We start from the raw sequence: 26738 nt of genomic DNA, 5'->3' as shown, positions 1-26738 counted from the left end.
CACAAATCACTCCTGGCAGCCAAGAGCTGGGCATGGATGTGGTCATGAGCAGTAAGTGAAATCTCCCTAAACAAAACTGACCCCAAAAGGCATCTCATGTCCCCATCATCCAGAGTGGGAAATGCAGGAACAGCAGCAGGATCAAGAGGCACTTTTGTGCTTGCTCAGACATACTCCCATGACAAAACGTCTGAAATGCTTGTGCCAACCCCCAGCTTGTCCAGCCCTTCTGGGGGTCTGACAGTAGCAAAATCCCACAACAGGGCATCCTGGGCACACTGAGTTGTTTTTGTTGTTGTCCAGATTTGTATTGCATTTAATTTTAAGCCAGGCCGGCAGTGAACAGTTGATATTAAATGTACATTTTGGTATAAAACAGTGTGTCACATCCCCACCTCTGAGGACCTGTGGAGGTTGCTTTGGTTTCCTAATTTTCCTATTTGAATGGGTGAATAGCTCCAGGAAGGACAGCACTGGACTTCAGCCTCACTTGTACCTGGGGGAGAGACAGGATCTCTACATAGGGGAGGAACATGAGAGCAAACAGTAGAAAAGAGGTACTGATAATGTGTCCAGGGAGACTCAGTGCTGAACTAGAGACTGCTGTGTAGGTCTGACACATGGCTTTTGCAGAAAAGGGCTTTTGGCCCTCTGGTGATCTTATAAATGAAGGAAGGTTAGCATGGGACTCGGGAAAAATGCTTCTTTGTTTTCTGGATGTTCAGGATTTTTGTGCGGAGAAGAGAACATGCTCTTGTACTTCTGTGTGAAGGATGGTGTTTATATTTTATAGCAGGGCCTTGTATGCTTGTGCTTTCTGGGTATATGGGAAGGGGAGACAGAGGTCTTGCTTAAATCCTTCGTATCTGAAGGAGAACAATGCTCTACTGTCTTGGGAGAAGGGACAACTACTGCTAGATATGTGAGGGTAGGGTTTATGAGTACTGCTAAAGTAGCTCAGTTTAGCCTGAGTAGCCCGAAGTGTTGTATGTTATTTTGGTTTTAGCACTGAGCTATATGTGTGCACAATTCCTACCTCTCCAGGAAACCAGGCTGCTCATGCTGGTACTGCCCAGATATGCAGAGATGGATATGGACTGGCTTACAAGCTCCTCAGATTAGCTCCGAAATACCTGTTTCACAGGAGTTCGAGGACCTCAGCACCCACCTATAGCCACACAACCTATGGTAGCAACAGTATTCACTGTACCCTGACACTGTGATGGCTGGTGTCCCTTCGGGAAGAGACAGCCTTTTCCCACCAAAACCATTCTACGTTGCGTAAAAATTGTATATCGTGTGATTTTGGCCCATGTCAGAAGGAAGAGATGATGGAAACATGTCTGGCAAACATGGTCTGAAATGGCTCCAGAAGAGCTAGGTCCCTCCATGTATTAAGAACTTGACATGAGTTACTGCGCAAACCTTGGGAAGAGGAGTGGCAGCCAGGAGGATGCCTGGGTAATGGATGGGTGAGAGCCATGGTGGATAGGCACCATACAAAGAATGAAATCAGGTGGAGTGTGAGATGCATGACGCCCAAGATGTGCTGAAGAGTCCCAATCTATGTGGCACAAAGACCTATAGGGCAGACATTACAAGGGGTACTCCATCTGGGATGGAGTTGTGGGTTCCAGTAGCATATGGAAACTTGAAATGCTGATGGTGAATGCAGCCCAGGGAGTCTCTCATCTGATTTTTCCGCCACAATCGTTTCAGGATGGTGGAGGTCCTGGCCGCAGTACAAATAGCTGTTTCTGGAGGGAGGATCAGGTTGCAGCACTGTAGCAGCTGACGCACAGAGGAGATGGCTGAGATCAGCCTGTGTTCCCATAACATATGGTTGGGCCATGAAGGATTGCAAACACAGTTTCTACTGCACAGAGCAACTGTAGACATTTAAACCACGGTTGAGCTTTTATGGCTGTGTACATTTTTACTGTTTTCCCAAGCCATGCTAGCACCATATATGTTTGGGGATTAAAGTGTACCTTGAGTACCTGAACACTACCTATCTTCTTGTGGCTATGGTGTGGACAAATGACCAGGATATACGGTTAACATTATTAATGAATAACTATTAAGACTGTAACACCTGCCTGTACTGTGGCTAACTGTGCATCATGTTACATAAGGTTTGTAAGTCATATTTTTACTAGAAATGGACAATGTCCCGGGCACACAACTGCTCCCGCCAGTCAGAAGCGAAAGCAACAAACAATAAGCATATACCTTAAAATCACATCAGTTCCTCTAATGAAAGAGTTTAGCTTTCCCTGCACACCTTTCCTTTATTATGTTTTTACATAATAAAGGGATACAAACCAACAAAATCCAGTTCAGCACTGCTGTAATGTAATGGGATAGTCTTTCCAAGCACAGCAAGAACACCGAACAGGAGGTGTTGATATGTCCCCAAACGCTCCATTCCTGGCAACCTCTCGGGCAGAGCCATCTCAGAAAGACTGCCCACTGCTGAAAGAGTTAAGAACATCTTGTCAAGGATATGCAGTTATCTGGAACTTTTGTTTATACAGAGAGGCAATAAAACATCCCGCGCCTTAGACCGGTGTAAGAAGGGTCAATACAAGCCGCAGCAGTTGTATATAAATTAACCTTTTAAGTATGGCCTAATCCATAATGATTCATCGACAGGAATTATTCCAGGAGGCTGAGCTGCAACAAATCGTGGCAGTTGTAGCAAACTACAGCACCTCACAGCTGCTGAAAGCTCGGCTGCCTCTTAAGATGAGGTATCTAAGGGAACATTTTAAAAGGCTTTGACAATGTATTTCCACAATACTTGTTGGAACTAGGACGTCTCCAATGATCTTATGTTCCTGAAGTGGAATAAAAGTATGAGGAATCTGAATATATACATGAAGGATGTTTTGAAAGATTTTTGCTTTTACTGTAGTGCTGACAGAATATGAAAAGGATGCTTCACTCCTACACACTGGAGTGGTCACCCAAAAGAGCTCATTTCTTCTCCTCACTAGGATTTAGCCAGGATAGTGCAATGAGTGTTTGAGCTGAGAAGCCTGCAGTGTATTTGCAATTGTCAGAATTAAAAGTGAAGGAAGACAAAACAACCTCTCCACTCCCACCCTCTGTCAAACATGCCTAATGAATAGCTCCACATGCACTGTATCAGAAAACCCCAAACGTTGACGGCGACGTGAGGCACTAAATTTGTTAGTTATCATATCTGACAAATTGTCATCATGGTTCCACTCCTTTGGAGGGTGTTGTGCATGTGACCCGGGGAAGGGCTCTCCAGGCTTGAGCTAATGGGTGTACTAATTGGAACAGAAGATGATGTGCCAAGATGGGAACCACAGAGTGGGCTGCCAAAAAAGAACAGTATAATTATCTGTGCATAATTCACGGCCGGAGAATAAGCTTTCCTCCAAAGTTGTCTGCTGTAGAGCTGTACCAGATTCATGGCTTTTTCAGTGAGTATTCACAAAGTAGTGACAATCTGTGCAGAAATATTCACTTCTCCAAACTTTTTTTTTCCTATTGGACTAAAATAGACATTTTTATAGCACTCTGCTCTCAGGACTGGTCTGTTAAGACAAGTGGTGACTCACGGATGTATATTCTTACTTTCTTGGATGGTTCTCTCTCCCCTCACCCTATCTAATCCCTTCACCAATGGGATTTGGGGAAAAAAAAAAACCCTCTGCAAGGAAAAGCACTAAAATTTCAAACTATTGCAAGCGTATTGGCTCACTGAATCTTCAGAGTTGCTGCTATACTGTGACTACAGTGGTCCTAGTTCTCAGATTATCAGGACAAACACTCAGATGACATGAGCCAAAGGAAAATGGCCTTTAATTCTAAGCACTTTTAGGCAACACAACTTGCCAGTTCAGCTTCTGTTCAGCCGAAGGCAAGTTACAAATACACCTGTCAGAGTGCACTGCTCTTTCAGTTATTATTGGACTGTATGAGGGTTATTTGATTCTTTTACCCTCATCAGCGGTACCACCTTTTCATCACTGTTATGGAAGATGGATATTTTTTCTCCACAATAAGTAAAAAATAATTTTCTAATCTGTGCTCCTTTTCTTGAAGGAGCTTCAGCTTCCAAAAGAGAAATCCCTTAGCTAGTAAGTCCTTCAAGTTCCTTAGCTAGTAAGTCCTTCTGGAGGAGCTCAGGATGAAGGACTGAATGTCTTGTAAAGGCTATTCTGAATGGCAGGGGGAAAGCTCTTACAGATAAAGCAAAGGAGATGGAAAATGTTCCCATAATTGCTGGCAAGGAAGATGCAGATTTTGCTTGTGCACATTTCTCTTTGAAAGCTGATCCTGTTTTGTAAGGGTAGACAAGGAAGAGTTGCCAAATTCGTAGGACAACGAAGTTTGGAAAGCACTGGTAAAATATGTGGAATTGGATTAAATTTGACAAAATGTCATATTGTTTTAAAGCTCCTCAGGGTGTCCTGAACCATTTTTGTTCCACACAGTGCAGATTTCCTGTAAAGCTTTGGCACAGCTGCCTTCATCCTGAGCTGCTTGAGTATGTTGGTGTGGCCATGCTGAAGCTGTAGGGGCCCTGTCTCACAGGAATTTTCCCAAAGAATCGGGGCTGATCTCCCTTTGGTCTAGTGTAGGAACTCCCCAGGGAAAGTCCTGGTGCGTAGGGAGCTTGTGGGCATGTGCATGATGTCTGTGCCATTCAGGGGTGTTTGGGCAAAGCTCACTGAATCCAGCTGGAGGCTGGAGGGGACAGTGCTAAGTGAACATGAGAGTTTGGTTCTGGAAGTGATGTAAAGCACAGATGGACTTTCCAGGCCCTATCTAGCTGCTTCTGGGGTTGGATGTGTGGGGTGACACTTGGGCACTTGTGGTGTAAGCCTGCCCTATGTTACTGCCTTGTCTTCTGTTACTTTGGCAATCTATAATCACAAAATGAAAAATCATGGCTGGAGAAAGATGCCCTGGTTCTGGCAGAGTGCTTCAGTCAGTGGGATAATTTATAATTTTAAGCACAGGCTTAACTGCTTCGCTGGAACAGGTTACAACTTTCTTGGTAGATACTGGAAAACTTACACTTTCTGGGAACACTCTTGGAAAGATGAAACAAAGACACTTCCTCTATAAATGTTTGTTGAAAACGAATAAGTATGTGTGAGTATGCAATGAAAATGAATTTCCACTTCTTTATCATGTTCACCAAACAACTCAACATAGCAATAAGGACTTAAACTTACAAGAACAGTGAGAAATGAGCTCCACAGCTTGTTAACCTGAGTGAGGAAACCATGGGATATGGACATGTCCTGCAGTTTGCACTCATGTAAGTGCCTTAATCAGACTGACCAATAGCCCAGAGGGCATCAAATGGGAGCTACCTGGGGGTGTCTCCTGGAAACATCCCAGAGATAGGCTGGTGCCACACCTGAGACTGCTCTGCTGATAAACAGATGACTTCAGTTTCCAGCGATCTCAAGCCAAGAGCTGTCACCAGCATTGCATTCACTCAGAGGAAATTACAAAAAAAAAAAAAAAAACCATAAAAGAAAAGTACTGGAAAATCAGGTGCATACATGTAACCAGCCTCAGCATTGATCTAACATAAATGGTAGCACTCATGAGGCAGATAATCCAGCTTCTCATTGATCTTGGCAGTACTAGTAGGGGGCAATATTTGCATTTGGTTGAGTTGTTCTTGGACAAATTTTCTCCACAGTATTAAACACAAAGAAGTCTTCCATTAACACCAGGAGAGCAGAGCTTTTCATTAATCTTTTTTTTTTCATTTTTTTTTTTTTTTTTAAAATACATGGCCTTGTTCTCTATTCTGTTGTTGGTCTTACACTGAGATGGCTGCACTGAGTAAAGGAAAATAGTAACTACATCAAAGGCTATTGCAGAGTTGGACCCTGAATATTTGCAGCAAACAGCAGAGTTTTCTCTTTTTTTTTTTTTTTTTTTTTTTTTAAGTACAAAAGAACAAGGAATTATTATCCTTCTTCTCCCTGCAAAGCAGAGCAAAATCAATATTCTTCCCTGGGTCTTTTCTCTAAGCCACCTTCTTTCCCACATACTCTCACCTTATGCTGTCTCCATTCTGGAGATACTCCACTCCTTTGATGAAGGAAGGAGGGAAAAAAGCATTTTTTTTTTTTAATAATTCTTTGGATGCATTTTTAGGTGGAGATGAATTGCATCATAAAGTGCCTGTTTATCTCTATGTATGACAGAGTTCAAACACTGCAAATGTGGGGGTGTGTGACTGTACAAGTTCTGCCCATTGCATCCAGGCAGTCCCATCGTGTCTGGCCAGTTTTATCCTGCTGTCTGGTAAAGACCTCGACCCTTTATTATGTTCATGCAGAGAATGAAGGATCAAAGGATTCGCTGTCCTCACACGTCTCACCCCACCACACTGGCAGCAGCTCAGAGTTCTGTGACTGACGATACCTTGCTGGACATTTCCACCTGCCTCCTGGCAGCATGACAGGGAGACACAAGCTGCAGCACAGAAGAGTTTATGGGCACCAGGAAACCAGTGTTTGTGGCATATCAGCATAAACAAAGAAATTGTCGTAATAGAGAACTACACTTAGAAGTATTGCAGTCCACACATGGGATCACACAGCATGTGGTAAATGAACCCAGGCAGTGAACCCAAAGCAAGCAAAGAAGAGCGAGTTTATAGAGCAGCAGCTAGAAAGAGAGCAAACAAGTAACGTGAAAGGAGTAAAAAAGACTCCTATATACTAGCAGGGAAGCCAGAACCAAGTCTGTATGCAGAGCTGACTATGAGAGATAAGATGAGAAAATGAAAGTAAAGATTTTTACTGTCTCACTGGGAATTAAAGGACAAGAAGTAAGTGAGATGCTGTTGCCAGGAATAATGCCTGAAACACTGGAATAGCTGATAAAGGTGTTTGATTAGAATCATGACCCTGCAGATAGAATGAGACCCTGGAGAAATATTGTATCTTTTACCCCGCCCCAAGAAGCAGGAACTGAGATAGACACCCTCCTTGCAGAGCTGCAGAATCTATAGCTCTGGAGATGTTAAACACTCCTTAAATGGAGCCAAGATCATCTGTAGGACACGAGTCCCTCTTACAGAGAAGTGTAAAAAGAGGAAATCTAGCCCTAGAGAAACACCTCCAGATAGCAGGGAAACACTAGCTATCCCAGGAAAAGGTCAAATCAATGCAGCAAAGGAAGGCAGTGAGCGGGAGGGAACAGCCTACCAATAGCGCAGGCAGCAGAAGCCAGTGGAGGAGCTCTGTAGAGAAATAACAAGAAAGGCTGAAAGGAAAATGCCTGGCAAGGGCAAAGATGCAAGAAAGGAGGAAAACCAAAATGTTTGCCTCAATCTTGCAACTCCTTGGGGTTAAAAAACATTATGCCTTTCAGATACCTGCAGTATGGCTTCAGCAGTAGGAGGGACGTTGGGGGTCCATACACTTGAACATACAGTGGAACATGACGCCCAGTCTTCGGGACCTGTGACTGCCCTTACATCAACAGCCAAGTCAGAGCCAGCTGGGTCACAAAGCTGCGATGTCATTGAAAGAAGTGATAAGCAGCAATTCTAACCTGGAGAAATGTGACCACATCATGGTGATGTACAATAAAACCATCTTGAGGTCAATGGGCAATGCAGGCTGTTGATAATAAATCCATGGAACAGGAGTTGTTATTGCTAAGAGTTTATAACAGTTGACATTCAAAATCACCACCCAGGGCAGAGCACCAGGGCAGTGCACGGCCTTCCTCTGATTACAGTACAAACCCTCAGTAGCCTCTACTTGTAAGGAGACAGGCAGTCTCTGTGGGCCAGGTCCAGGATTCACATGGGACTAAAGGGCACAGCTCTGTTCCCTGTGCTGCATCAGTAAAAGTAACATCACCCAGAGAATGTGGCCAAGATACTGTGTGCACTGTGATCACAGAACTCCTGACTGCTTGCCCCTGTGCATCATGTAAAAAGGGTAAAAGGAGGATAAAATATTTTATCCTGACCTGGTAGCTTTTGGTCACGTCTGAATCCTTATGTAAGGTACCAAACAGAGATGAATCAGCTTCAGAGCTTATATGTTCCTGTTTCAGAAACTGCATTATAGAGCGCAGAACAGGTATTATGCTGCTAATTTGTATAATCATAAAAAATTATTTCTTCGGCTTGCATTTTTAAGAGATGGCTAAATTTGTGATTTGCCTACTGTGCTAAGAGCCTGGCATGTGGCCACGTGCTTTCACACATCTCCTTGCAGACTATGGGGCAGATTCTAAAACCAGTGGTGCCATCCTACATCTGAAGCAATTCCATCTACACAAGCTCAAGTGCAATCACAGTGGGACCAACTGTTTCTTTGTTTGGCATCAGGATGTATAAATATCTGACACTTCCTATGCACGTATCTATATATTTCAAAGTTACTGACATGTTAGAATTATCAATAAAAGAAAGATAACTTGCACAATAATCATCACTTCCTGACAGCTGAAATCCAGAGGAATCGGCTCTGCCCTTCTTTTAGTGAAAATGAGTAACAAAACCTTACCTATGTGAAATTTGTCTCTCACTCTCAAAATAGCTCAGATGACCTGTGTTAAAGAATGTTAAGAATTGTTGAGAAACAATGGAAAGGAATAGGCAGAGAGTTTAAGCTGGGCATTCTCTCCAATAGATATATGAAAGCACATATGACCTAGCTTTAAAGCATGGCCTTGTTGAACATCTGCTTTTTAATTCTAATACATACTAGGTAAAGCATAAAACATATATTTAAACGTGTATTTCTTTTGCAAATATAATTTCTGAAGCACAACTTGAGATAAGACATCTGTGCAACAACTGTAGATAAAAATACAGTATTTAATGCTCTTTGAAAATTTATGCTTCACGATATTCTTCAATGAGGAATAGTGGATTTTTTGTGCTAGTAAGGTACAAACAAGATCCAAGAAGACAATCCTTTGCAGAAAGTGCTCACACAGTATCTTGAGTACTGAGGACAGTCACTTCATTCTAATCTAAGTAATATTTAAGCTAGAATATAAGGGGGAAAAAAAGAGGAGTTTTTCAAGCTGGATGCAAATGCTAGTAGTGGTTGTTAGTGCACTAGCCTCATGAGTCCTACTCTCATGCTCTACCCAGCAAGATTTTGAAAGGTATGTAAGTCCCTTAAAAACATAATTAACACCTCAGTAGAGTTTTCAAAGGGCAGAAGTTTCTGGTTGATACCTGTTTCAAGAGAGATGGAAAAATGCTGAGCGTCCTCTGGATTGAAGTGAAGTGAAGATAATAATAACCAAAGGAGAGGGAGGACAAGAGTAAATACAGTGAAATCACCAGGATGCAAGACAGCAATGATAAGGACATGGGGACTCTGCAGTGATGTGGCAATTCCCTTAGCCTGTGGCAGGAATATCTCTCACTGATTAGAGCTAATTAGGGAGGACTAGGCTTCAGCCTTTTTTATCATCCTCAGTAAATCTGCCTTTGATGCACACTGGTTAGAGCACAGCTCTGGTTCTAAAATGGATGTTAGATGTTCTGCCTTCACTGGTCCATTAAAATAAATACAAGCAGCTCTCTAGGTCTGTTGTGCACAATAAAGCTATTTTGGTTCCTGATGACTGATTTCTTTGGCTCTGTGAATGTGGTGAGAACACCAGTTTTGTTCCTTTTTAGCACTGGAAGGAAGTCTTGTGTAATTTTGTGAGGGCTGGGAAAAGTTTAGAATAGAGGTAAGGAGGTGATTTGGGTTCTGGCCTTTTGTTGAAAGACCATAATAGATTCATTGGTGAGAAAGTTCAGAAATTTTGACACCAGAAACCGAGAATGACTGGTATTGAGAAAATGATTTAGTTTTCTGTACTAGCACAGATCAGTTAGTGAGATCGGTTGGTTGGAAGCTGAAGCTGGACAGATTCAGGTTGACAATAAGGTGCATCGGCTTTTTTTACAGGAGAAGCAATACATTATGGGTTGCTGTGGACTTTTCCTTAAGTCAAGACAGGGTAGCTTTCTACAATTCAAAAAGGAGCTGTGGGTTTGGTGAAGCTGGGGTGAGGCTCTGCTGTCTACATTATGCAAGAGGCCATTAGCCTTCAAACCAACTAATCTAAACACTCCAGAGCAATGGGCACATCTCTGAAATTTGAAAAGATGAACTACACATGCCCCAGAGACATGGGATTTGAATACCAAAGACCCCAAATGGCCCATAAAATGAGCCACCGTGGGGAATCCAAATGTTTCACGGCATTCGTCAGAAAAATTAAGACCTCAAGCATATGGGAATATGCCTGTGTTGACATACGGTTAAATCTGAGCAGCACTCAGCGGTTAAATCTGAGCAGCATCCAGCAGTGTACAAGTGCATGTATACTGTGTCAGGGAGCAGAAGACACTTCTGCACAGCATTGCACAATGCAAGTGGTTGGATGGCTGGAGAAGCCAAAGCCAGGTCAAAGCTGAGCTGTGCCAGGCCAGCCTGAGGCCTCCCATCTGCTTTCCAGCACTGAAGCTCATCGCTGAACTCTGCAAGGTGAGAGCAGCATGGCTGAAATTTGACCTCTGACATGACCCATCAGGCTTTTACTGCATTTTCATTACTGTGCTCCTAAAGGCTGCGCCCCATGAGGTGGTTTCTAGTCAGCCAAAGCCTTTGACTCTGCAGATTTCTGTCTTGGTGGATTCTGGCCAGCTGGGAATGGCTTCATACTCTTGAAAGCATACGAAGCCTGAGCTGATGCAGAAGAGCAAGATGGTAGCTACAGGCACTTGAGATTCATGAGGTAAGCCTGAGCACTGTGCGTGTGACTAAAGAAGCATTTGCTGTTTTAGTTCCTTTTATTGTGTTTAGTAAAATGTCCTTTTTTTTCTCTGGAATGCTGAACCTTTTTGTTGGCACAGTTTGAGCTTTTGGCGCATTTAATTTTCTCTTTCCCTTCTGCAGTTAGGAAAAGCTCTTTTTTTAACTATGAACTTTTTTTTCCCACAAAAAAAAATGCCCAAATCTTAATAAAATCTGAAGGTGTCAGCAAGGAAATAATACCAAGGCTATGGCTACATCTTCTAGGGCAGGTTTGCATCATACAATGCTCAACTGAGTTTTTAAGGTCTCACAGCTTCGCAGTTTGTGTCTGTAAGGGTCCGTGGCTGAGCTGGTAAGCCCTGCCTCTCCAGCAGGACTGTTCAGCCCTGTGTTGGGAAGAGTGGTGTTTGCCCACCATGGCTGCCTACAGGCAGAGGTTGCCTGCGCAGAGCCCACAGGCACATCCAGCCCTTGTCAGTGAATTTGAATGTCCTTTTGCAAACATGAGGAAGCCCTGTGTACAGGAGTGAGAGTATTTGTGGGTTTTGTCTCTGGAAAGTTGATTTACTCAGAGGCTTTTAGACATGATGGTTTTACTGTGTTCATATCTTACATCTTCTGTAATATCAGCAGGATGTATCACACTGAAACTGTAAATTGCTTTGCATGGGTCAGTCATCTCAGAACAATGTCCAGCCTGCAGCACACAGATATGCTGTACTTAGGTTCAGAGATAAGGTGTCACTTGGTTTGTCAGAGCGGTAAAAATATTATCACTGGTGTTGCTAGCCTGTACCTGCAATCTGAAGTGCCCCACCTCTCCTCCTCCTAGTCCCACGGTTTCTCCTCCAGCTTTCCCCACAGATAAAGGGAAGTGTGGAGAAGTTCAGTGAAGTTCACCTATCCCACCAGGAACTGCCTGAGCAGTGTGGCCGTGATAGAGGGTGATAAAGTAACAGCTATCACCATGACTGACCGGTATGGGGTTAACCACAGTGGAATTCACCCTGAGAAATATGTCTATGAGTTTTCATCCGGAAAAAGGGCACGGAACAGTTCAGTATCACAGGAAGGTGCTGCATAGGACAGGCGATAGTAGGTCCATGTGCGTCGTGGAGGCTGTTTGAGTTTCCCTTCCAGACTGCCCGGTAAATTGCAGGCATGACAGCAATAACAGCCTTGGTGGGCTTTTTATGTGGGGGAGAATATCCCTCATCTGCCTAAAGCTTGTGTCCTCAACCACAGCAAGTCCAGAAGGCACGCGAGCACTCTGGCTATGATGCCAGCGCCTGACTTCCCCCAATTAGTTGTGTGATGGTCGGTGGGACAGGAGGCTGAGGGGGTGAGCAGGTCTTCCTGGACTGCATAGTGGGGGATGATTAGGCAGGGACTGGCAGCGTGCTCCTGCTGCTGCTACTGCTCCCGTACTGTGCTTCACGGAGGGGATGCAGAGGCGTAGCAGGGAAGCAGCAGGAGAGTAGGATGCCACATGGCGAGGAGGAGGAAAAGAAAGAGGTGGAGGAGTAGGCAGAAGGGAGATTCAGTTTAACATGGCATGCCAGGCCTCCACTGCTGCTTCCCTCCCTCAGGCCTGCTCATCATGAATCTAATTTACACATGGCGTGAGGGGGATTTTGTTGGCATTGTTTTATTCTTACTCGATGTGCTCCTTTGCATGGCAAACACTGGTAGTGCTCACTGCTGCGCATATAGGCAAACATGGCCTTGGGTGTACTTCAGTCTAAGGCCCTGATTCTGCAAACACATGAATAATCTAAAAAGCAAAAGGACTTAATAATATACTTAAAATGACACCCTGCTTTTGTCTTCATCTCTCTTTCCTTCCCTCTCCCATTCTACTTTTGCTTCTGGAGAGCTAATTTGAGCTCAATATGTCAATTAAAACTTGAATACAGAAAACATAGTGATTTTTTTCTTTAATCTCAACTTAGAGGCCAACCTAATCTGCATCTATCTAGTAAAACAAATAAAATCCACTAATGTCCTGTCACAGCTAAGACTCAATATAAGATACCTCCTCTAGCAAGAACAACTCAGGAAGGGTCAAGCTTCAAATGGCAGTTGACACGCGAGGGCATTGTCATTTGGAAAGATTTATCTTAACCTGACTCAAAAGAATTTAGGTACGTATTTCAGTAGATGATTGTTTGCTTTGCTTATAGGCATTAACTTGATCTCTTAAAAAAATTATACTTGTGAAAGCATCTATTGAATTTTTAAGCTACTTGGTGGAAAGCAGTGCAATTACCTGCAGTTTTGAAGGAGGATCAGAAAATTCACAAAAGGTAGAGTGAGCATATACACACACAAACATATATATATATATATATACGCACGCACATACATATGTATGTTTAAAAAATAGATTTAAAAAACTTCCCTGGGCTTTACCATGGAGGCTCTGAGCAGCAGCAGACAGCTCCTTATTCTCAGTAGCTGCAACATCATTACACAAAGATACAGAGATGGGGGAGCCACTATTCAAATGTAGCCCCTCAACTTTGTGACCACAAGTGTGTTCTATTTTAGTCCCTGCTTTTGAGGCTGCTTTTGATGAAGGGATCAGAGTTTTTCAGTTCCCTGCCATTACATGCTGCTGTTGACCTCTACCTGCTTCTAGCTTTTAGAACTTTGTTTCCATTTCCATTTCTTTAGTATGAAGGTTGGGGATGGGAATCTGTATTTTTAAAACCTTGATGCCAACTGCTGTGTGCTGTTGTACTGTGGCTGACTTTTACCTCCCTTACATTTCCTCTTGTGTTACTAGATCAGAATTGTCCCAAGTATCTGCTGGAGTATGGCCTCTGGACCTACGTATGCTAGTGACCTGGGACATAAACCGTTGTATGGCACATCCTGACTTGATCAAATCCACAACGGAGCCTTAAGAATTATTTAGGCACCTAAAAGCCACTGATTTTGGTAGCAGGTAAGCCTCAAACTGACAATCTGTGCATTATTTTTACTGTGGCTTGATATTTCCCCTTCAAAATCAGAGTACTCTCTAGACTGTTTTGTTCTTTCCTCCCCTCTGGGCAGACCATGGCTTTTGGATATCCCTGTGCTGCTGTTGCGTGATGCCCAGACAACGCTTCCTGTGGACTGTTACAAATCTTCAGTCCTCTTGCATTTTATCTTGTCTTCAAGCAGCCTGGGCTACAGAACGGGCCACAGAGAAGCAAGCAAAGGAGTGAGATCCTGCGGTCACCAGACATCTGCAAATTTAAGGGCAGGCAGGGACAGGCGCAGTCCTCAAGTACCATCCCCATATGATACTGGAGGGGACTTACTCAAGCTGACCCTCTTCTTGTACAGCTCAGTAGCCTAATGCTGAGTAACGAGAGAGATAATGATGCTATTGGGAGATGGATTTTTAGCCGTTAAGAGAAGTGACTTTTAGCCTTTGTAATCTTGCAGTCTTGCTTCTGTCCCACAGTGTGGCTGGGTAACCTTTCAAGGTTATGGGAGCACCTTTTATATCTCCTTTTGCTCATTGCTAGGACAAGTATCCCAATCATTACTCACCTTTACGTATCACCTAGAGATGCAAGTGAGACACATATGCAAATAATATTATTGGCATTGTATTATCATTTTTCCCAAGGAAATTGCTGTATCCCACAAAGCAGAGCACGATTTCTTGTTTATTGTGTAATAATAGTCTTTGTGTTGTTATGGTAAGTAGGACACAGATACAGTTTTTCAGTGATGTACAGCACTCTTTCTTATCTTTAATTAAATGCTGCTCCCTTGTATTGGAACATATTCTGTGATTACACGTTTACAGTCTCTAAGTAACTTACTATCAAATAATACACTAACGAAAACCAGTGCCTCAAAGTGACTTGTGCCTTTTGTCCTGGACTGTCCCACACCTCTCTCATTATTTTTTTTTTATTCTTACTTTCTGTTTCCAATTTAAAAATTAAAGGATTGAATTAAACAATTTTGTATGAATTTCCTCTAACCATCTCTGCTTTTGATCTAGGGACACATACCTATCTAGTTCTCTGCCCTTCCCCAGAACTGTAACCCTTGGGGATGCCATAGAGCATAGAGATGATACAATTTAATAAAGTCACAATAAAACATCCAAGGCCTTTCATACTTTTTCACTTTCTTTAACTCAATTTATTTTTCATTTCATGGACAGAGATTTAGTCTTGGTATTAGTTTATGATTTTGCTGAAAGAATTACTGAACACATACAAAAAGGAAATATTATTTTTATTATTTATTTTGTGCCATGTATACCATAGGAAAAAAAAAAAAGAGTTGAAATCACTTCAGTACCGCTGTGTTTTTCATTACAAAGTTATTACATATAGAAATTACTCCAAATTATCTGAAATGAATGGAAATTATGAGGTTTAAATTCCCCAGGTTACTGCAAGCACAGCACTGGAAATTTATTTTGTCATCTTGCTGAACATAATTGCTACAACAAAATTTCTTCCATTTTACAACTGCAGCATAACTTATTTATACCAGTGTTGTTGTAATTTTACATCAATAAGTTGCATGGGAAGGAGTACACAGGTGGTAATTGAAAACAATAATTTGTAGTGGGGTCCAGGTGGAATGGTTGGCTCAGAAAAGGCTTAATTTGCTGCTCTGTAAATGCTTCGCATCGCTGTGGCCTTTGACTATGATGCTATCAAACCTCTGGTCCACCCAGAACTGAGGTGACCTGATCATCCTAAATTACATTTCAAAGTGTCAGTGGAGGTGAGAGGAACGACTGATCTATCATCATGGCACTGACCTGCAGCTCACATGCAGAAGCAAATGCGAGGTGCCTGGGGGGAAGGTGAAGTCGAAACTGGGAAAGTGGAAAGCACTACCCTGGAGCCAGGAGCAGCATCCTTCAGGGAACTGAGGTGGAAGAAACACAGTGCATGTCTGAGGTGTGTGGTATGTGTGCACACACGTGTGCTCTCTGTGTGTTACAGCCAACACCAGATGCTACCCCTGGCTTTTCAGCTCAATCACCTTCAATGAGTGTGGCGATACATTGTCATTTGTTTGTCAAAGGGAAGGCTGTTATTTGATCATTTTCAATTAAGATGTGAGTAGTTGCCTGAGACACAAGCAATGATGTTCACATTCATACTTTACTCCACTCTTTATGAACAGGAATGTGTAATTTGGGTGCAATACACAGGCACTCCCAGGCCAGGCATCCACACTTCTCCGAACCGTAATTGTCAACAGGAATAATGAAACTGCAGAGGCTGGCACTAAATCCAGAATCTGATGAATTTCCCTGTTTGAGTTCCATTGCCCAAGTTAAAATAATAAACATAGTAATAATAATAACAATGACAATGATCATAGGTTACTATAGATATACTCAAGTTAAATAAAATAAAGTAGGAAAAACAGAGAGATAAAGAACAAGAATGAATGAGGTGCTGTTCTGATGTTCAGATTCAGATTTTCATGATTCACAAAGGACAGGCTGGAATGTTTCTGTCATGAATACAAGTTGAAGATTTCATTGCCACATTGAGAGCTTAGAAGCCTTTGTTATTTTAAACAATCCAGATATTTCAAATCCTCTTAAAATCATCTGAGAAGGAAAAATGAAGAAATTGGTTGAAACTTGCTCTTGAAACCACTGGAGAGCTGTATGGATCCTAAATTTCAGGTTGTACAAGTTCTGAACATCACCTATACAGGAGGGTTCTTTATGCCCTCCATATACAAATGGAGTTGTACATTAATCTCTCTCAAGGGACAATGTCATGTATTTGCATAATGGAGCAAGCTTTAAAAGTACTTCTTCAGATGAAATTATCTCTCAATATCTAGGAGTTTTTCAGTTTTGGGTTTGTTTTTCTTTACAGCAAAACTAGTGCTGGTTCACAAAACTCAATTTATTGCACCAAGCAATGATAGCATTTGTTTTCCAAAGACACAAACAATCCTTGGATTGAATTCATTAGGGAAGATGTGCCAGCTTTTTCTAAAAAAGCCTCCCCAGCAACAGTGGATTTTGCCCATCTTCCTTCAGATTTTTTTTTTTTCTGTAAATAAAAATCCTAACCTAGGTGTTACGTAGATGCCTGAGTGGCATCCTTGTTGGGACAGAGCAGATACAGAAGATGAGATAACTGACTCCTATTTACTTTAGGTATTTATAAAGCATGTTTCCCTCTGCGTCTGCCTGTCAGTGTGCACACAGATGTGGACAGTCCGTTGCCGGATAAGAAAGGGTGCTGGAGAGAACTGCTATCTCACTTTTAGAGAGAACTTCAAGTCACAAAAGTAGGGGCAGGTCTTGTTCTCACAGAGGGTCCTGCAAGTGATTTCAGTGAGGACACAACTGAATCTCTACTGTTGGAAAGTCTGAAGCTTAAAGAAGCCAAATTCTGCCTTTAGGAACACACATTTTAAACTGAAGAAGGAAAACAGGGCCCAATCTTGCATTGTATCTGATAAATCAACACAAACTAAAACTGTTTTTCTTCCGCTCTTGCTTGCTGGTTCCATGTTTATATTTTGGGGGGCGGGTGAGGTGAGATGTAATGTTTTCATTTTGTTTATTTTGATTGAAAAATGGTGCAGAAGAAAACTGGTCCCCAGCATTTGAGCTATTATTTCCAAGTACATTTAACACTTGGAAAGAGTTGGAAACATGAGGAAAAAAAACCACAAACCCCAACACTCACAAAAAAAGTGCCCAAATCTCTACAGACTATTGACTAAGCAAGGAACTCCAGAGAAGGTTTAAAACATTAAGTATTGATGAAATCTCATTTTCTAAATTCACTCTGGGAAACATCAGCAACTGATAGCCACCAAAAATGCTAAAATGTCTTGAAATGCTAAATGTCTTGAAAACACAGCAAAACCTGAGTTGCTTTTGCCTTTCTCCAAAAAGTCTTGGGAATGGGGCAGGAGATTATACATTATCCTCTTAAGCCTTCATTTCACTGCACCCTCAAATATACCAGTGTCATGGAAAAGAAAATCAAGTGAGTAAGTGTTGCAATTTATATGTATTTGAATAGATAACAAGAACAATTTTTCTGTTTGCCAAAAATGAAAAACCCCACCAAATCATTCCTCTGATTGAGGTTCTGAAGCTCTGTTTATGGCCGCAAAGTGATTTGATACAAAAAATTACACATTTTGAGTTATTATATCACCCAGAAATTTGATGCCACTTAACTATGTAATTTTCAGAAATGATATAAAACCACTGCAGAAAAATATTCAGGCAAGCCCAAAAGACCTCTTTTTATCTTTTTTTATGGGTCTAAAATGAGAACTTGCACAGATCCTTGCACTGTATGTGAAGGCTGAACTGCCACCTCGGGAGCTTTATTAATATGTATGTAAATATGATCTGGTTAGATCCTGTGTTTCTATGCCTTTTCACAAGGTGGAGCGGCTAACTAAGCTGATCAGATCAATGCCCTGTGTTTATTCTATTTTCTTTTCTTCCCAAGCAACAACATTTAAAGATTCAAAGAGAATGAGGACAGCAGTCTCATTTGTGTCAAGATTGTCTCAAACCTCCTTCCTCCCTCCCTCCCTCCCTCCCTCCCTCTCTCCTTTCCTTCCTTCCTTCCTTCCTTCCTTCCTTCCTTCCTTCCTTCCTTCCTTCCTTCCTTCCTTCCTTCCTTCCTTCCTTCCTTCCTTCCTTCCTTCCTTCCTTCCTTCCTTCCCTCTCTCCCCACCCCCCCAACTCCCAGATCTGTATCGAAAACAATTTACTTCTAACTTAGCATGAGCGTTTTCGGTAAAGACTGAGAAGAAACTAAAATCGTATCACACAGAATCTGCGGCTCCAATTTTTCTTCCACTGAAAAGTTATTTGAGCAAATGGGAAGAAAGTGGAAATGCATTCAAAATATGTCCAAGTGACACATCAAGCTTATCCTTCGTGAGGATATTGGGACTTCCTCTTTACACTGAAGCCACTGTTATTTATGCATCTATATCTGTGCCAAATTTTAGTTAAAAACATTGCATGCTTTAAACAAACAAACAAACAAACAAACAAATAAAACAGAAAAGAAAAAGAAACCCAGAAGCTGAATATATGTGTGAGGAGAGTTCTTGACTGAGCATGCCTTGCTGCATATCGGATAAAATGGAATAGTTAACATCATATTAGCTTATTTCCCTTTATGATAAGGACCGTGTTTCTAGATGAAAACTCCTCAAATCCCTAGTATATTATGAAGGCAGAAAAGATTACTAAGACAATTCTGTGCATGAGAGCGCTTTTCTCCCCCTAATTTAAAACAAGTGATTTAAACAAGCACCTTTAAGGCTACCGAAAAGCTCGTTCTTTCCTTGCAGGTTATGCTCTCGTTTTGCCTGCTTTTTTTTCTTTCTTTGGGGAGTTTTTGATGTTGTATTTGGGGGCTGTTTCGTGTTATGGGGAGCTGCGGTTCCAGGTTTGCAGGCCGGCAGCAGGAGCCCAGCGCTGTGCCCTCTCCCCTGGGACGGTGGAACCGGAGCCGGGAGCCACGGGCCCCCTTTTCCCGACCGCCGGGAGCTCCGAGACAAAGTGGGGCGATGCCGGGAGCCGCCCGGGCAGCCCCCGGGGACTCCGTCACCTCTTGCGGGGCTGCTGCCACGGGCGGGGGGGGGGGCACGACACACATAAACGCGGGTCCGGCTGCAGATGCAGGCGGGTCGAGGGACAGGTCAAGGTTAGAAAGAGCCTGCTATTGATCTGGCTTTGAACGCGAGACAGGGAGAGCAGAGAGACTAAAGGGGGAGCTGTGAGACAAGACATTAACAGCTTTCAGTGCTAATGATCACAAGTGCTAGACAGGGGAGGAAAGAGGAGACTGAGAAATCACTTTGGAATTTCCCCCCCCTCCCCTCCATCGGGATGCATTTTCTGCGAAGGAGGAGGAAGAGGGGGCAGGGTAGGGTCTCACCCCCCGCTACCGGCGCGGAGTGCGGGCGGGAGGGGGCTCCGGGGCGCCCGCCTGGTCAATCATTGCCGGTCCTTATCTCCAGCGCTCAGTGCCCACTGGAAGACACCGGTTAATCAACAGATGATGCCCAGTAACTTCCCGATAAGCTGCGCTCCGAAGGGGTGCAGCTTCCTGCAGCTCGCTGAGAAACGGCCGCAGCCTCCGTGACCCGAACTTTGCACCCTCGAGGGTGGTAAAACAGGGAGAGCCTCCCGCTCCCGCCGTGACCGCAGCCTCGCGGGGCGGCCCCGCTGCTCGGCCGCGCTTTGCACGGCACACACGGCCATACAAAGCCTCTCGGCCTCGGCAGCCGCCGGGAGAGAAGAGATCAAAGCAGAGAAAGGAGTGAGGGCAGCCCCCGTCCCCGCTGACCTGCCCGGACCCCTTCCCCGCGGTGCACCCCGGCCTCCGCGGGCTCGGGCACCACCGGGGACACCGAGGGCCGCGGCTCCCGTCGCTCCCCTGCCATCCCCACGCTCAGTTTTCATTTGCAGGATCGTGCGAAACGAACCAAAACACGCACGGCGAAAAAATCTAAACAGCTTAAACGCCGTTAAATGTCTTTGGCTCGTTTGCCGTGCGTTAATAGAGGCGCAGGGCTGAGCCGGGGCACGGCGAGGGTGTCCCGGCTCCCATCGCCGGCTCCGGGAGCTGAGGCTGCGTGGCTGACCCTCCTCGTGGCGTCGGGCCGGTCCTCGGGGGGCCGGGGGCTGGCACCGCCGAAAGGCGAGCAGTGAGCGGGCGGGCGGGCGGGAGGAGGAAAAGGCAGATTTGCTGGAGGAGGCGAGAGCGTTGCTGTTTAGCCAAATTCGACTCGAAGCTGATTAAGGGCACCGAGATGAATTCTGGTCCCCCCTCAAGACTCTCATGCGATTTAATAAAAGAAAAAAAAATAGCCATTTAATGTGGAAAGTAAATGACACGACTGTAGAGCGGTTCTCCTAGCTTGCTCCGGGTGGAGGCTGGGTTTCTTGGGTTTCTACTCCATCTGCCTTCAAGCCCCCAGCCCTCCCCCTCCTCCCATTCCCCTCGCCCTGTCCAGACCTGGTGCTGAAAAGCTGTTTGCACCACACAATTTCCTTGTCTGGGGGAAAAGAGAGAGGGGAGAAAAAAAAATCGTGACAGGAGACGGGTTGGGAGAGCGGAGGTAGAGAGGAAAAAGTTGGTTTGCAAGAATCTCCCAAGTTAGAAGAACACGCAGTTGTCAGCATTTACCTGCGTGTGAAATAGGAGGAAAAGTGCACCGAGATGCGGTCCCTGGGAATTTAGCGTCTCTCGATTCGTGGCTGAGACTTAATTCCTCTAAGGAAAATCCTACTTGCCAGGATTTTAACAGAAGCGGGGGGAGGGTGGAAGGGGGGGTGGGTTGGGAGAAGGTCGGAGATAGTGTGCGTGTGCGGATCGGGAGTGTGTGCGCGCGTGTCCCGCTACCACCACGCTTCGGGTAGGGAGAGAGAGGAGGGAGAGGGAAGAAAAAATACCGCAACAAACCAACAAACCCTCTCCCCATCTCCCCAACCCACACAGATATTTGTGTTGTTGTAAAACTGTTCGAAAGAAATGCAAGGGGGAACGCGGTCGCAGCCGAGGAGCTGCGGCAGCGCCCGGAGGGAAGAGCAGCCCGAAAGCGCTCGGCAGCTCCCGGGCACGGCCGGCGGGGACCCAGCGCCGATCCTGGACGGCGGGGAGCGGCCGCCGCGATGAATACCCGCGGGCAGAGCCCCGCAGCCCCCGGCCGCCCCCCAGCCCCGCCTCGGCCGCCCCCCGGCGCCGCGCTCGGTCAAGTTCGGCCGTGCGGGAGGGTGCGGATTTATTCGTTTTCCTTCGCCGAGAAAGCAGCGCCGCACAAAGCCCGGAGCGGCTCTCCCGAGCCCGGCGTATGCTTTAGTTTGTGTGTGTGTGTGTGTGTGTGCGGGTGTGTGCGGTGTGTGCGAGTGGCGTTTCTTGTTCTCTTGCAGGGTACAATGTTAAAAAGCCACCGCTAGTCGCCCCCAGTGCTCCTACTCTCTGGGTCTTTTTGTCTCTAGTGCAGATTAAACGTCACGTCCGCACTTGAACTTGAATTTTATCCCATTGTACAGAGGCAGCCCCAGCCATAGAGAGACAGAGCGCTCCCAGAGAACCAGGACTCCGCCATCTTCACATTGCAATATATAATAGTAATAGCCAGCACTAGCCCAGCTGCACTGGGGGCTTCCTTCCTTCCAGTCCCAGTGCCAGGCGAGGGGGGAAGAGTGCAAAGTGGTGCAGGAGCACTGGCAATCCAAAAGCACCAGGGCAAAGCAGTGCCACTTGAGCTGGGAAAGAGGAGACACAGTTTTGGCTACCCCTTTTCAAAAAAATTCTCTCTATATACCCAGCAAGGGTCAAGCCCTGAAAAACATTTTTTTGGCAATTTTTGTGTGTGCGGGCAATCCCAATTCTAGTACTTTTTTTTTTTTTTAATATTCCTGCTTTTTTTTTCTTTAATTTTTTCTTTTCTTTTTTTTTTTAATTTTTTTTTTTAATTTTTTTTACCCTCCTGGTGGAAAAGCGCACTTGCCAATTTGTCAAGCACTCTGGAAAGAGGGAAAGAGAAAAGTGTCACTGGCGGTGCATATCCTCCTAAGTTCAAGAAGAGAACTGGAAGTCCAAGTGGCAGAAGCAGTGAAGAAAAGACAGAGTGTGTGAAAGAGAAAAAGAGCGAGAAAGAGCTTTTCCTGATCATCACGATGATGATTTTTAATTGAGAAGGGATCCCATCCAGTGCACCACAGCAGCAACAAAAAGGAGGCTTTCTTTTTTCCTTTTTATTTTTTTTTGAAAGAAGAAGAACTCGATAAAGAAGAAGAAGAAAGGGGGGAAAAAAAAGAGGAGGAGGATCGCCCCCCCAACACATCTCCCCGAACCAGTGCAGCTCTCCAGGCGATGCCAGTGTAAATGCCAGGGCAATGTCCCGTCGCAAGCAGGGAAACCCTCAGCACTTGTCACAAAGAGAGATTATCACACGTAAGTTTGAACTTGGAACCAGACGGAGCCGAAATCGAGGAGTAAAATTAGGGAAGGGGAGGAAGCGGTTCGAGATTGGGGGGGGGGGGGGAAGACTCCAGGAGCAACCGAAGCTGGTAAATGACTTGAGAGAGAGAGAGAGAGAGAGAGAGAAGGGAATTAAAGAGGGGAGGGGGGTGTGTGGCTAGGGGGGATGGGCTGGGGGTGGAGGGGGGGAGAAGCCCGAAGTTTGCTGTGCGTTTGCAGCGGTGCGGAGGTGAGGCGGGGAAGCTGCCGGCGTGGAGCGGGGCAGGCGCTGCCGGCGGGGAGAGCGCGGCGCGCGGAGCGGCTGCGTTTGCGGGGGGCGGCGGAGCGGGACCCCGGGGCCACGCCGGGCCGATCGACCCCCCCGGCCCCAGACTTCGTTCCCCGGGGGAAGCGCGGAGCGGTGGGAAAAGTTGGCCGAGCTCCTCGCCTCGGCGTGACAGCCGGACCGGGGGAGGGAGGGGGGGATCAAGGTGGGCAGCGAGGGGGAGAGACGCGGAACCACCGGGAGGGGAATTAACGGGGAGCGCGTGGGGGCGCTGGGCTGGGCCGGCGGGGACGCGGGGCAGGTACGGGGGGAGGCTGCGCCCTGCCCGGCCCAGGTTCGCCGGCCGGGGGAGAGCACTGCTCCAAAGGAGCGGGGGGGACGGCAGGCTCAGCTCGGTGGGGGCCAGAGGCAGGGCAGGGGCTGCGGCGGGGCCGGGGGCGCGCGGGGGGAGCCGAGGCGGGGGACGGGGCTGCAGGGCACGAAATGCGACTCAGGTGCCCGGGCAGGAGCGGAGGCTGCACTTTGCCGAAGCTCCCATTGTGAAATGAAAACACACACATACTACCCCCCTCTCGCTCTTTCCCCCCTCCTCCCCCCAAATACAGGGAAGGAAAAGATAAAGCAGGCGGAGGGAAGGAGGCGACACCCCCCATTCCCCCTCCCCCCGCCTCGGGGCTGTAGCATCCCCACTTCTCCCCGTTCCCAGCCCTGAAGCCGCGGGAGAGGGTCGAGCGCCTGCAGGCAGAGTCGGGGCGCTCCGCTGCTCCCGTCCCCGCGGGGGTTGGGGGGCACCTCCCGGGGCTCGGGGCCCCAGCGCTCCCCACTGCTCCACCGCGGAGGGGGGGGGGGGGGGGGGTGTCCCCATTTCGTTCCTGCAGCATCGGACCCGTTTAGGGGGGCTGATAGAAGATGCCCGGTGCGCTGTGGGGAGGTTTAGGGGGGCAGAGGCCGGGATGGGGTCCCGCATCACGCCAGGAAGGCCGGGTGGACACCACTTCCCCTTCTCTCCCCCCAAAAAAAAATGAACCCCAACCCGAGCCCGCAAGTTGCTGCGCTGCGGAGGGCGGCGGCGGATCCAGCCCGGGGCTGAGCCTGAGCCGCGGCGGAGCCGAATATTTATGTTGAGATTTTAAAGAATTTAAATAAATAAATAAAATATTCCCCCGGCTTCTCTCCCCTCCCCTGAAAGCCAAGAATAGGAGCCATCTGCCAGGAGCATTTGGTGCTTGCGAGCTCCTCTCTTTCTTTGTTACCGGTGATAAATTTCTGTTTGTAAGATTTCCTTGGGAAGAGAGTTATATATGTGTAGATAATTTTTCCACCTCCTGTGAGATCTGTGAGATATTTTTTCTTTTCGTAGGGGAGAGTTGTGTGGGGACGATTTGAGTCCAGAAATTTCAGTTTCTTTTTTTTTTTTTTTTTTGGTGTGCGCCTTTATTTTTTAACCCGTGTTTCCCCCCCCCCCCCCCCCCCCCCCCCCCCCCCCCCCCCCCAGCCCATCAGCTGGTGGAACACAAATGAAGATGCATCTGGTATTGAGCTTTTTCTGGGGGGGGGGGTGGTGTTTTTAATTCTTTGTTATTTTGGAGCCAGATTTGCATCATCATAAAAGGTGGACTCCTTCCCTCCTCCACTCCCCCCCCTTCGTTAATTGCATTTTTGTTTTTAACCATAAGGTTTGGAAAATGCGTTTCCCTTTTTGTTGGTGGGTTCTTAATTTAACACCCCTTTTTTTTTTAAATTTTTTTTTTCTTCTTTAAGAAAAAGCATCAACAACCTAACTCCTTTAAATCGCCCTGTGCAATTTCTCCCACTTCTTTTCTGTCTCAGTTGTGAGATGTGGGGTGTTGCAAGGGGGTGTGCGGAAAATCTGTTTTGTTGTGCAAGTCTGAATTTGTTTAAAGGGGTGAAACATTTCTTTTCTTGCTGTTGTTGCTGCGGGGAGGGGGGAGGTGGGTCGGAGGAGAGAGCCAGGTAGGTTTGTTCTTCCAATTTGATCGCCTTTTCTGGTCGCTTTACTTGAAAGTAAATAATGAGGCAGGAGAGTATTAAAAGGTGCCGAAGAGCTGCGTGTACAATGGGTTTAGCGGGGAGGGTGGGGAGGAATGGAGAGCAGAGCGGTACGCAGCTTCCCTCCTCTCTTGTATTTATCTATCTCTCCATCCTGAGGAAGCTGGTGGAGAAATCAGGCTGCACACTGAACAGTGGCAGAAATAAATGAAGGTATCTAGGGGAGGAGGGGGTGGGAGCTGGGGGGGCCTGGGGTTGGGGCTGGGGGAGCAGGAAGCACAGGCATTTCAGCGCACAGGCGCTGAGCCTCAGCTGCTGGTGTGCAGCAAGGAGGGTTCGCAGTCCTCGCACTCCTGGGGAAGGCGTCATTCGTGGGGGAAAACTTATAGACTGTCCTCTGGAAGGGGGAGTTTGGAAAGTAGCGGGCAACGGAATGGGAAACTGAAACGCAAGAAATTAATACCAACCCCAAGTCAAGTCCCCAAAGCCAGGATGAATTGATACTGTTTTCTGAAATCTTGCATTTATGTCATGTTTAGGTTGGGCTTCTTCCCCCCTTTCTCCCCCTTTTTTTGGCATCTGTCAGGAGAGTTGCATTTCAGGATAGATTGGAGGTCTGTACCAGGCAAGGAAGGAAAGACTGAGAGGGAGAGAAGGGGAGAGAGAGAGAGAAGGGTTTTCTGACACTGCTCAGCTGGAGTTTACTGGGTTTCATGCTCTTGGTATTCAGAGAAACGTTTAGATCCTGAGTGTAAGACAAACAAACATAAAAATGAGAGAGGCTGCAAAGTAGTTGTGCTCCAGAGTTGCAGCGTTTCATTAGCACGGTGGTCTTTTAAGACTACAAACCGGAGTGGCCTATTTGTCCCGGCCAGGCTCACCCAGGCAGGTTGTAATGGATGCATGTGCGGGACAAAAAGAAGGGAAACACATGGAGAGCGAGGAGAGCTATTTTGGACCTTTTTTCAGTGGCAGTGGACAGAACAAATTTGGTCACTAAGCTCACTTAAATGGGTGGACAAAGCAAAAGAGATGACTCTGTAGAGAAGAGGAGCCTGAGCTGTTGAGCTGCTCTGTGCAAAGAAATGCTATTTTGGTTTGATTCAAATTGCTGATTTTCCAGCTTAAGATCTTTTTATAACTTGAGGAATATGCTTTCAAACTAGCCCTGCATTCTGCATTTGAAGGAAATTTGAAAGGCAAGAGTATGTGAAAAGCTCGCTGACAGCAGTTTTGGAGAAGGCAGTAAAGCAAGAACATTTCTGTAGAGCAGCAGCAAAGAATGGGGGAGAAAAGCACAGTAAAACAGCTTCAGGTAGAGAGCCAGGTTTCCCAAGGAGACTCTTCCTTACCTGGTCAACAGGTTCCCAAGGAAGAATAATAATATCCATTATCAGTTTGTATTTGTATGTAGTCATTAAAAATAGTAATAAAGAAAAAAATCCTATGATTTTTTGGATGTGAAAGTTTTGCAGACTGCTTCAAGGCGCTTCCCTTAAAATGCATTTGGATGTAGTGCAATTAATGCACTTTTTCCTACAGAGAAAGACCCACATCAATGTAATCAACTCTAACACAAAGAGCATGTACTGAATGACTGAAGAATTAGAGGGGAAAATAATACCGTTTTGGAGATGGCTGCCTTTTTCATAATACCTGCATAGTTGTGCACAGAAAAGGTTA

The 26738-nt window shown here is 45.7% G+C and overlaps 1 protein-coding gene across 6 annotated transcripts in view; it reads left to right on the top strand.

Moving 5' to 3' along the window:
* Nucleotides 1-21827: 21827 nt before the first annotated feature.
* BCL11B (BCL11 transcription factor B) overlaps nt 21828-26738 on the top strand; it is an 89690-nt gene continuing 84779 nt past the window's right edge. For 2 of the 6 annotated variants that reach the window (XM_009559167.2, XM_009559166.2), the window contains exon 1: nt 21828-22753. In XM_009559167.2, coding sequence (XP_009557462.1) covers nt 22696-22753 — 58 coding nt within the window. In that variant the 5' untranslated portion in view covers nt 21828-22695. Of the gene's footprint in view, nt 22754-25158; nt 25269-26738 lie in introns of those variants that run through there. The other 4 variants (XM_009559169.2, XM_009559168.2, XM_054068496.1 and 1 more) reach the window with 3 other exon arrangements.

Source organism: Cuculus canorus, chromosome 5 (assembly GCF_017976375.1).
Source record: "Cuculus canorus isolate bCucCan1 chromosome 5, bCucCan1.pri, whole genome shotgun sequence".
Taxonomy (NCBI): domain Eukaryota; kingdom Metazoa; phylum Chordata; class Aves; order Cuculiformes; family Cuculidae; genus Cuculus; species Cuculus canorus.
The sequence above is the reverse complement of the archived record's forward strand: the minus strand, read 5'-3'. Positions and strand labels throughout refer to the sequence as shown.